Source organism: Geospiza fortis, unplaced genomic scaffold (genome assembly GCF_000277835.1).
Source record: "Geospiza fortis unplaced genomic scaffold, GeoFor_1.0 scaffold66, whole genome shotgun sequence".
NCBI classification, from domain to species: domain Eukaryota; kingdom Metazoa; phylum Chordata; class Aves; order Passeriformes; family Thraupidae; genus Geospiza; species Geospiza fortis.
In genome coordinates this window covers 360,157-372,458 of record NW_005054312.1, presented here as the reverse complement: position 1 = coordinate 372,458, position 12,302 = coordinate 360,157, and the positions used below count along the sequence as shown (strand labels likewise).

At 36.5% G+C, this 12,302-nt stretch overlaps 1 protein-coding gene across 1 annotated transcript in view; it reads right to left on the bottom strand.

Moving 5' to 3' along the window:
- TMEM87A (transmembrane protein 87A) overlaps window positions 1-12,302 on the bottom strand; it is a 22,249-nt gene that overhangs the window by 4,831 nt on the left and 5,116 nt on the right. Inside the window, exons 4-15 of the mRNA XM_014306398.2 lie at window positions 11,734-11,850; window positions 10,081-10,134; window positions 9,923-9,979; window positions 8,200-8,347; window positions 7,460-7,521; window positions 5,388-5,571; window positions 4,507-4,606; window positions 3,676-3,769; window positions 3,344-3,415; window positions 1,593-1,701; window positions 416-474; window positions 105-208 (exon numbers count right to left, since the gene is read on the bottom strand). Coding sequence (XP_014161873.2) covers window positions 105-208; window positions 416-474; window positions 1,593-1,701; window positions 3,344-3,415; window positions 3,676-3,769; window positions 4,507-4,606; window positions 5,388-5,571; window positions 7,460-7,521; window positions 8,200-8,347; window positions 9,923-9,979; window positions 10,081-10,134; window positions 11,734-11,850 — 1,160 coding nt within the window. The remainder of the gene's footprint in view (window positions 1-104; window positions 209-415; window positions 475-1,592; window positions 1,702-3,343; window positions 3,416-3,675; window positions 3,770-4,506; window positions 4,607-5,387; window positions 5,572-7,459; window positions 7,522-8,199; window positions 8,348-9,922; window positions 9,980-10,080; window positions 10,135-11,733; window positions 11,851-12,302) is intronic.

The window sequence follows — 12,302 nt, the reverse complement described above, 5'->3', positions numbered from 1 at the left end:
TATTGATCAGTGGACAGCAACTAAAAATCACCCACCAGTACTCTTTGAATAAACAACCATTCTTACAACCCAGGATTTTTAGAAAGAGGTAAGAAAAGTTGAACCTTTGGTTGTTAGCAGATGGTCTCCACAGAATCATGATGACAAAAAGGATCATTGAAAACAATAAACGCCAGATAGCATCATCCACCCATAGCTCTTGCCAGTCCTGCCAAGAAAACCAGCATAAATGAAAGATGTTGTGAAGCAAGAAATGTCATGTCCTCATCTCTTTCCAAGGATGAACTATCTGTCAAAGAGGCTCATTGCCTGTAAAAGTGATACTTTTAGCCTGTGGTGCTTTGTGACAATCTCACTGCCAAATATAAACTTATCAAGAGGCAGCAATTGTAGAAAACATTTAATATAAACTCACCGACTGACAGTCCACCAGCCTGAACTTCATGGTTGTCCAGATGATGAATACAATAGATGCTGCAATATTCAAACAAACAAGCTTATTACTACAAAAGATGTCCATTCAAATACCCAACTAACAGGACCGTGTTTCCCAAGCAAAGATCAAAGACCTCAAGTCTTGAAATCCAACTTAATAGTTTTGGAAAACAAGAGATGGATCTATTGCACTGACCTTAGAAATTTAGGCATAGACTAGTATATTTTACTCATGTTTCTTTACAGACACAAAGCATTAATCAAATACAGAGTATTTAACCAACTCCTAACTACTATTCATTATTCTTGTATCACTTTCATCTAGCATTCAAACCATGGTTTCATTATCACTTGACAAGTAAAGCTGACGTTACCTGTGAAGTAACTGAACAATCTGATCTGCTTGAATGCCTTAAGCATTCAGATCCTGACCCAGAGCAGTTCCAACACTCAAACCATGCTCTTACCACAGTTTTAGAAAAGACTTCCCTCCACTGAAGTATTTTGAGATGACCAAGAACCAGGTGCTGAAAGGAATTTCATCAGAGCCAGTTTTCAAAAGGAATGTACTTTTTTGATTTTTTTTTTGTTTAAATAAAAAAGCAGTCTTTAAACTTTTCTGCTCATCATATTTATAGCAGAGAACCTGGAAGCACCAACAAATTTATTCTTGAAATTCAGTTGATCACATATAAATGGAAAAAGAAACTCAATCTGTATTCTTCCAGAATAGAGAGGGCATAACGCTACAAAACTAAGAATACAGTTTTTCAAAGAATCACTCTGATCTTCAGACATCTTAAAACCCATTGCATACAGCAATATCATGATTTTGGCAAAAGAGATCTCTGTGAAGTCAACAGCATAAGATAATAATAAACTTTTGACCCTAGCAGCTTGAAGTGGGACAAAAGTGCTCTGTTAGAGTAGCTGCATAGAACTACTGATCTTGTTAACATAAGGACTAATACTCCACTATCTCTGAAACATCAACATAACACTTGGCAAAGACCCATTTTTAGAAATGGGTCAAGTGTTAGAAATACCAAGAATTTTGACTGTACTTACAGAAAGGCCACCAAACTTAAAATCTGCAAATCAATCCCTATATGGAAATGAAAAGTGGTTTTATTTAACAGGAAATATTTTCTGCTTACCTGCTACTGCCAAGATGAGTGTGTTGGTGAAGTGCCGATACAAAGAGAGTTTCACAACATTCCTTCGAAGTTTTAGCAGCTTCATTGTTTGAGTTAAGCTGATGAATATGTACGGAAAGTCAAGGAAAAGTCTCTGAAGGGACAAGCTAGTCACAAACTTAGGAGGATACAGACTTTATGATTGACAACTCTCTCAATCACACACTTAACCCTCCCAAAAATTAGACTATTCTCAGGAGAAGATTCATGCTATGACAAAGGTACCAGAGAGCAAAATCTGTCCTTTTCATGTTATTTACTCATCTACACCTATAACTCTTGTCACACAAAGATGGTATCCAAACCTCTATTTTGGACTATGGCCTTTTCCCTCAGGAAAGAGTTGGCTACACTTTTGATAAATGAAAAGGAAAATCTAAACCAGAAATTAGTTAAGATCTATTTAATGCATATGGATGCCTTCACATTTTCTTCTGCTTTATTTCCACAGTGACAAAACAAGTGGTTAGGAGAGACATCATGATAGGGGAAAACTGTGGTTATCACAGCTGGGCAGCCAGCTATTCACATTTTAAACAGTTTTTGCCATTGATTTTAGCTAAGAACACTTTAGAAGGATTTTGCCATACAGAAGTTCAGCATTTGATGTCAGTTGCTAAAGTCACACAAGATTATGGTTGCTTAAAATGAATACATCAAGACACCCAAAAATAAACACTGCCTCATTTTGTCACTTACTTCAAGACTAGTTCAAATTTTACAGAGACTTTTAGTTTTGATGCTGCTAAGCAACCTTCTCCCTAAAACATAAAGTGATTCATTTCTTCAAAGGCTACTGCTCTGGTGCCATGACATGGTACACTAGGACAAAATACTTTCACACTCAACAATGAGAGACTGATAACAGAGAGACTATATTTTGGAGCAGCTTTACACAAGCACATCCAGTTCAGGAAAAACAGCAGAGGCTTACCTGAACACTCAATTACAGAACTTCTATAACCTTTACCAGAAGTACAAAAAAATATACACTTAGATCTTACTTTAAAAAAAAGTTCAGCCAAGAAAAGACCCAAAAAAACAAATTCAAGAGAAAACACAACCCATCAAATAAAACAGTGAAGGATATCCACCAGCACAGGGCAGTATCTAGGAAAGCCAGGGGAATAAAAGCCAAGGAGGCAAGATCATTCTGGGCCTGGAGACAAAGAGAGAGCCAATAAGAACAAACTGAAAAGAAAACAAAGTAGAGAAGAAGGGTCAGGCTGTTTTATGAGAAACCAACAATATGCCACCACAACACTTCCAAGTTTTGCTACAGAAACAGAGGGCTTGAACCAAGAGTTTAGTCCAATGTACAGAGAGGAACTGACAATACCACATTGTCAGTTCTCCACCAGCAAGGCAAGAAGCAGTTTTCCAGATTAAGTCAATCTAGCACTGTTAAAAGGAGTCTCTGCTGAGGCAGTTGCTGTGATTAATTGCTCTGGCCACTTCCATTACAGAAAATTAGCAACCAGCTGGTTAGAGGTGTAGTAATTAAATCTTTTACACTATCCATGGATGAACTGAAAGCTTCACTGGCAACCATGAGTTTGACTAAAAAGGCAAAACTTGCCTTTGCATGTACATCATAAACTTATCAAAGTCCTAACAGAAACAAGCAAAACACCTTTTATTCATTTCAAGTACAAGACAGAAATAATAAGCTAGGAACAAGGTCATACATTCTGCAGCTTTTAAAAGGATATCCACAAAATAATACAGGCATCAATCATGGACAGGGCCAAGTTTGCTATCAGAGCCACAGTGTCATAGAAAAACTGGAAAAGTATCAAATATACAACAGGTTAAATACTTTATCCCAAAACCAGAATAACAGAAATCTACATCCCAAGAGGCACTTAATGAATCCAGTAGCATCACCACTCACACACACTTCCTCAGGCACAGCCTCCAAAACTGGAGCAGTGGGAATTTGGTTTGGTTGTTGGGGAGGGGCAGGGAAAGTAGCTGTTCACACAAGTACATACAAGCCAATATGTCTGTGGCATATGGGAAAATTCAAGCAGTTATTACTGACCCCTGTGACTCTAAGAACACCTTCCATGCCAGAAAATAACAGATAAAGGGCTCCAGCCATAACTACTTTGTGAAGAGTCACTCCAAGGCGAGGTCTGTAGGAAACAAAGTGAAATTCAGATTAAGTGGAAACCAAAAAGTAAAGTCATGTCAACTTGAATCTAAACATAAGGTATGAAGCATACGAATAAAAGGTCCTTGTAACAAGCCACATCTAGATCCAGAAATATTATTATGATGCTTGAAACTTACTATTCATTTTGTCTCAGGTATGATGTGACTAAGGGAGAGACATGCAAGAATCCTGTTTCTTAGTTAACCTGTTTAGCTTTTTATGACCATTTCAATTAGTCTCATCCCAGTTCTTCACCACTGTCCCCAGCAAAACCACACTTGCCAAAAATTCCCACTGCCACCTAGCATGTGTTTATACCATTGAATACAGCTGTGGACAGACAAATGAGCCACAATCTTACTGAAGGAGACCCCCCTCCCCTGTCAATGGGTCTTGACCCTACCCCATTTATATAAGCTTCCCCTCGCTCAGAAGGCAGGTCCATAAATTTCCCATTCCAGTCAGTGGAGCATCTCAATAATGACTCAGAAACCCACCCTACAGTAGCACACAAAAGTAGATAGAAAGAAGAGTAATCACCGTATGGAACTGTCTCTGTTTACTAGAGAAGAAGTCTAGATCTTCAGAGCACTTAAATAAAGCACTTACCTTTAATCAAGCAAAGTAAAGGGAGATGAATACTGCCCTAAATCCTTAAAAACCAATAGTGAAAACCCTTTAAATAGATCACAAAAAACCTGTAACAGAATTACTCACTTGACTATCCCATATCCCAGGCTGACTATGATGACCAGAGTTCGAGCCAGGGAGCGCTTCACAGCAGAAAGAAGTTCTGCCAGTATTACTGCTCCTTGAACTACCAAAAGCAAAGAGGAGAAAGTTAGGGCATTAAAATGTAATTTCTGTTTTATTAACTACTGCATGCAATTATAGTATGAGACCAGACATAAAAGTAAGCTACTGAAGTGTATAATCTTTTTATTATCTGGAGTTAGCTTTCAGAAAAGATATGTCACTTAGCATTAAAAAAAAGCTACAGAAAAATTTTACATCCAGCCTGGATACCCTTCCAAACAAGTCAACCAACAAAACTTTCTGCACCATGGGTATGGCCAATTAGCAAAGTCATAATGACATTTTACTTGCAGTGTTTCATTTGTATGCATCCAGCCTGAAAACTCAAAACCAGAATAAAAGTTTTAGGTAAAGGGAATCTCTTAAGACGGATGATGAGGCTATGAGTTGAATACTAAGTTATCCACAATGCTTTAATGTTGAACAAGGAGTTTCAGAGTATCTTTCCAAGGTCATTACCAATTGTGAGAAATTAATTACAAGATACAGTGAGCAAGTCCTACTTTAAACTTAAAACCAGCACTGCAGCAACAGAATGTAGCATTCTATATACCTAAGACACTACTCTCAGGAGTCAGAGAAAGCAGCAGAATTTTATTTTTAGAAGAACACAGAGCACCATGTTTACAACATACAAAAATACAGAAACTCTAGTTCTCTGTTCTTTATTTTGAAACAATCCTCAAGTAACCACATAGTTAACATGTATCTGCCACCCTAATTTAGCATAGCCATTAGTGCTATGCCCCTCAATTATCCTGCACAAGGCAGCTGCCACCTACCAGACTCGCCCGTGTAGCGGATGTTCTGGAACTCGGCATAGAAAACAGCTTTCTCGAGCATTCCCAGGAAGATAACAGCACCAATCCAGAACTGGATCCTCAGGAGATCCCTCCAGTAACAGGCTGACCACGCAAGCCACAGAACACCGAAGAATACGTACACAATACACATCACCATGAAAAACTATTGCACAAAAAGAATAAAGACATAGGAACTTTAGACCCAGAAAAATAATTTCCTTGTTTCCATTCCACAGCTATAAGACAACTCTATTTTCTCCTCTAGTATAGCAACTTTGGAAGTTTTTAAATAGACAAGCATTGTTTCATTCGTCTTCTCTGGACTCTTTAACAGTGAGAGTCTAATTTCTCACTACCAACAAAGGGAATGAGAGTAACTGAATTTCTGCACAATTTCTCCCTTGAAGAATAGTCTGGCAATTTTTTCTAAGGAAGATACATGCTACTAGATTCCAAATAGGTAAGAATTCAAACAAATCATCAAGTACTAGAAACTCTATTTATTCTCATGTATTGTTCTATTAATAACTTCATCATACATTTACAATTTCTAGTATTCTGCAAATAAACTCAGAGACCACCTTTAGACACCATTCCACAGAATAGAGATGAGCAACCACTGCTTGTATGCCCTGTGTTCAAATAATTTGACAACTTTTCTCAAAAGCTGATTTCCAGCAAACTCAGCTGTTGACCAAGTTTTAGGTCAGCAAAAAACCTGCAGCTGACAAAGAAATCCAGATATTCATTTCAATATTAAGATTTTGTGATTTTTGTTTGGTTCAGTGTTACTTGCTTCATGGTATGTCTCATACAGCAAACAATAAGCTTGACAGTGTTACTCAATGCTGAATTTTCTAATCATACCAAAGAAAGGCAAAATGAGGAATTAGGAGAGAGTAAGACATTAAGTGAATAGCAGGAAGTAGTTAGCCAAAGCACAGGACAGTGCTTAATAATCAAGCAGTGTCCTCTTTCAGAAGTAAGATTTTTTTTTTTTAGAAACCAAGCAAACACTTAATTTCTTAGCTGCACAACCCACCAAAACTTTCACAAACTGAAAACACCTTCCTTAGGAGAGTGGCTTACTGATCCTTACACATTTTCACACCTGACCAATCCATGCAGTTCAAATGCTAAGAACCTAGGTGAGACAGCTCACATGCAGATGCTGCGTTGAGAAAACATTTAGAGATACAGATTCTTTTCTGGTCCTGTCACATGGGATATTTTCACTGATGAATTACATTTCAATAGGGCTGCTGGAGGCTTTTTGCTTCTCCAGGAAGTAAAATGTGTGTTTCAGAAATGCGGCCAGGCTCCACTACTGACAGGCTGCTCTTGCCAATAGAGTCAAACTAGAGACCTTACTTGTTATTGATCCCCAGCTAAAGGCTGTCTTCACTACATAAACATTTTAAGTTCCTTTATTGTTTAGCCTTCTCAACAGAAGAAACTAGAAACCAAGTCAATAGCTCCTTTGAATAACAAGGGGATTAGCTCTTTGTAGCTCAATTATGCTTTCACTGCTAAACAGTGTTAAAGACCTCCTCACGGGGGAGGGGGGGGGATGTAAGACAGCTGGTGGAGGAAGCAAGATTAAGCTATAAAAGAACAAAGAAAGCAGTGACAAATGAAAAGGTAGCTGCAAACAAAAGCACAGAATAGCAGATTTTCTAAGACATGAGCTAAGGAGAAAAAGAGCACCAGTAAAACTTGTCAGTTTAGAGCTAACAATACTGATAACTTCAGGAACAAAAAATTAACAACCATGAATTCAAACAATCCAGAGAAGGACAACATTGGCAGCACATGCAAGGAACTGAAATCTCTGTCTGTTTTCCCTATCCTGTACTCAGTACAAAAAAAAAAAAAAAACAAAAAAAAAACCAAACAAAAAAAGCCCATCAAACCAAAAACCACCCTTAGCTAAGTAACTTTTGCTCCTGATACACTAGCTCTGTGTTTCCAGAAGTATGACAGCAGCGTATTTAATTGACATTCAAATCAACTGACAATTTTATAGATCAAAGAAAAGTTGCTTTACTTACAATCATCAGAGGGTAGTCTGCAAGAGAAAGATACTCATACGGCCCCTTCAGTTCTACTGTCACTGTCAAAAGACAATCCAATTACAAAATCAAACAAGAACCAAAAGGAGGAAGCCAGGACTTAATTGACTTTCACATAAGTGTAAAGAAATTCCACATCTTCAGAAGGCCTTTAAAATCCATACTCAGCCAAAAGCAGGCAGCTGAAAATTACACATTCCATTACCAATTAACTCATGGCAGTACTTAAAAGTAATTTTTGCTGGACATTCATGTATAACAGGAAAAATTCAGAAACACATGTAAGTTCACTTCTTAAGAGGATTTTTAAACTTCTCTAAAGTTTGAATAGGTTACCAGTGCACTGTTAAATATAATACAATATCAAGGTGATAATTATGATCTTTATACTCTAAGTTTTGACTTATTAGTATAGATCGCTGTATTGGTCTGCACATTTCTGAAACAAAAAAACCAAGCCTCAAAATTGAAACGCTTCGGATTGAAGTTTCCTGAGTTCTATCAGTAAAGTGACAGAACAGTCTTAGGATCTTCAAGACAGAAGCAATCACCTCTTTTCTTAAATGAGCAGCAGTAATATTCTACCTATGTGAAGTGAAAGACAGTGCCTTATGAAATCGAACCATACAGTATATGCTAAGAGTACCTTACAATACTTTGACTGGGAATACATAAAATAGTGCTGTATTTTCAGTTTACTCTGTAAAGAGCTATCTTACTTGTGAAGAGCTTGTTCTGATATGAGGAAGGTGTTGTTCTCTCAGTTCTTTTAAGTCTGGCAGTAGAATCCTTTGCAGTTGTAAGTGCAATCTGCACAATAAATATATATGGCCCATCTCGCCAAGTTTTGATAACAGCATTCATTGCCTGAAAATAAAACAGCTCCACGTGAACAGTGCACAGTCAAGGAGACAAGGAAAAGACGGAAGTAGACTGGCCATATATGTGTGGTAGCTTCATGTAAATATAAATTTCATCTCTTCCAAGACCTAAAACTTGTTAATAAATATCTGATATGGGAATTTTAAAGGTACTAATTAGACATCACACTTTAAATTTAGTTGTTTGATTCAGAAGAATCCTGAAAGACCTGGGAGACGATCAGGACTTTTTTTGCAAATCTAACACTGGCTTACTGCATAAGTACTCAAAGATACTGCAACAACTAAAAAGAATTCAAGAAAGTATCACACTTTTTTCACTACAGAAGCATTAGGATCACCACAGAGATTCCTGCTGAAGTCAATTGCTTGGGAGCTGCAGAGCTACAGAACTCATCTCCCTGGTGAAGGCTGAATCCTAGAGCATAATACAGAAGTAGCTTAGCTGTAAAAGATTTCCATAGTAGCCATTTCCTATGGACACTACTACTACAGTCCCTGCAACAGCTCTCATACTGCAAAGCTCAAATCCTGGCAGTGAACTAACAGAGGAACCTTGTCCAGATAAATATGTGCACCATACATCAAATCAGAGGTATCTTTGAGTTCCAGCATGCAAAACTGTTAATTCCACAACTGAAGATGCTCTAGACTGCTCAGAAACTGCAGTATTTACTAAGAGCTTTAAAGTTAAAACTTAGACTATCTACATGTATGCCACTCCCATGACTACTGCAGAACTGCAACAAAGATTTTTTTATAAAGGCCTCTCCCAGAGAAAGACAGTATCAAGAGCATGTATTTCTTTTAAGAAACCTCTTGACTACAAGATGCAAAGCCAATAGATTATATATATTACCAAAAAAAAAAAGTTTATGCTAATATTCACAAAACATAAAACTTAGAAACACAGTAAACTTGAAAGAAAATTGATAAATTTATATACACAAATTTTGCCTTCAAAATGCCACCTTTTCTTGCTGCATTGATTCTTTACTTTGTAATTGCACACATCTAGTTGTGTTTTAGCTTTATAATAAAGGGCCCCTTATGTACACAAGGAGTAAAATACATTTTCTTTCTTGGCATCCAGGACATTAAATTTGAAGTTATTTTGAGAAATGTTCCTAGTAATATAATATATAATAAAAATACTACAGAATTTAAAATCAGAAGTAATCAGTCAACTTTTTAAGTATATAATGTCTCAAAAAACTGACTGAAGACAAAACCAAACGTATTCTGTAAGGATTAGTCATCATTTAAAGAAGATAATTTAAATTACTGTTTTAAATTACAATGGAAAAAGAAATTTATTTTTTAATTTATACCATTGGTTTGAATGGTATCTGTTCTGTATTTCACTTACAGAAGAAGCAGTTACTCTGTTTTCTGTTTTTCCACCACTACCTAGTTTCAAGCTAAAAAATTCCAGGTGTCAAAAAACCATAGAATATGCTACCATCAAGTTCTTACACAAATAAATATAAATTTTAAAAAGCAAACAAAACCAAAATAAGACTGCTGAATTACAAGCCATGCCTAAATTCAGTATACATACAGTTTTATCTGTCACCATTGTGTTATTTCCTGCACTCTCCTTCTTATCCTTTAAGCCCTTAGGGAGAAAATAAAAAACACAGAAAAATGAATAATTAAATATGCCAAAACTACCTTTTCCATGACTACACTGCCTTATTAGAAGGAAAGGAAAACTACCTCTTGTTTCTCAGGTGAGAGAGGCTCTGGACGAACAAATTCTTTATAGAAAATCTGCAAGATGTAAGAAAGGTAAATAATTTATAGACACTTTATAGGCACTTCAACATTTATAGGCACTTCACACATTAACATGACATTATCAGAACAGCTTCCAATAAACTTTCATTATTCTTTAAACAGCTGTATTGAAGAGCTTTCATTTTTCTAAATCAAACAATTGTCCATTTATGCAAGAAGTCTTGAATACTTAATGCTTTGTAATTTGAGAGTTACTTTTCCTCCCCTCAAATAACAGGTATCTATTTTTAGAAACCAGATATGACAGTATGAAGTTAATTTTCTTTTTGAAACATAAATCAGTTGTGTATCCCCATCACATGATTAATTCACCACAAACAGATAAAAGGTTTTGAGATTTCTGCCTTAATCTATGCAAAAGTAAGTCCCTGGATGAGTGAGTGCCTATTAGAGATCAAAATTTTTCTAACTCTCCTGAACTATGGTGACTCGAAATCTAGTGAAACTGCTTTACCACAAGGATAAAGCTGAACCATTTAGAGCAGAAACTGCTGTGAAACTTCAGAAATTAGTATCTCACAAGAATATATTGTTAAGAATTCCACAGACTTTCCAGAGGCATTGAAGGAAAACTTAAAGACTTTTAAAACCTTAAAGACTTTCACAAGCATGTTTAGTTAGGATGCCCATTACACAGGTAAACTCACAATATCCCTTCTACAAAAACAAGTAAAAACAGGAAAAGCATGCATCATCAATTTTTTTCTTTCTTTTTGAAAACCTTTCAAGCCATCTTCACACATCAAAGGAATTAGAGGCATGCAAATACATTACTAAAAGCTATATTTAGGCATTAGTCTTTTTTCTTAATTAAAAAACCCAAACAACCAAAAACACCAAAAAGCAACCCACAACACTAGGTTCAATAGTTATGAGACAGTTCCCAGTATCTTCTGTCCATAATCTTTTGTCTACGTGAGGAATGGCTGAACACAGATGGAACACTCCGTAATTGGCCTTCAATTCTTAAGTATACCATTAAATAAAGACAGCAAATTACACTGGTATTATCATCAGTCTGCTGATATACCACTGGTGTAGAGCTGATGTCTGCACATTACTTCCCTATGCTAATTTTGCATTGTCTTCTTGCTTTTACTTTATTTTTTTCCAACATATTCTAGCACTCCTATTCCATGAGTGCTTAAGTAATTCACTTTTCAACACTCATTTTCATTATTCGACTAATAAATGCCAGTCCTTTATTGATTCAAGTTTAGCGGGATTTCTACTCTGCTGCCACTTCTAATCAACTAGCAGTAGCCTCCTGTACATGAAACAAATTCAGAATACAAAACCACAAACTAAAAGAACATTGATCTGTACATCACTTTTACAGGGATTTGGTTGAGGTTTTCTCGCTACCGTGAGCAAAACGTTGAAGAGCAAGCCAGAAGTGAAGGAAAATTAAGAAATCATCATCACAGCTTGGTTGTCATAAACAGATAAAAAGAAGTACCTCCCATCCTACAGTGGTACTTACAAAGGATGCCAACAGATCTACCAGGAATTACCACTTTCTCTATATATTGTATAAGACAGCAGAGCAAACTCTGAGGTTTCTACCCATACCTGAGGCCTGAAGAGCTCAGAGCAGTTTGGAAAGAGGAGAGAAGCAGTGGCATAGTAACCTGACCAACCGGGATGCTCTTCAGCTGTAGTCCCAAAATAGTTATCTGCTTGTTCATCCTGCCAAACAGAGTAGAACTTAGGTTAGCATCAAGTATTTCAAATGGTTTATCTCAGTACACAGCTACAAGACCTGGAAAGCTCCACATTTTCGCTCTGCACAGACTTTTGAATCAAATTTAGTAGAATAAAGGCATCAAAACTACACAAGACTATAGAAATGATGGTATACAGGCTTTGAGTAAGAATTAAAAAGTAGAGATGTAGCAGAAAAAATAAACTTCAGTCCACACAAACAAACTCTGCATTATCATTTTAAAGAGTGAAGACTCAGTCCTGTGTTAGATTAGTAGTTACAACTGTCATAATTAATAATTTAAGTAAACATGGAAAAACATTAACCATAGAAAGCACAACCATGTTCTACCACATTAGCTAGAAACATTATACATTTTGCACAAATTGCTAATGCTTGCCATGTGCATCCATAAATAACAGAATTTAGACTTAAC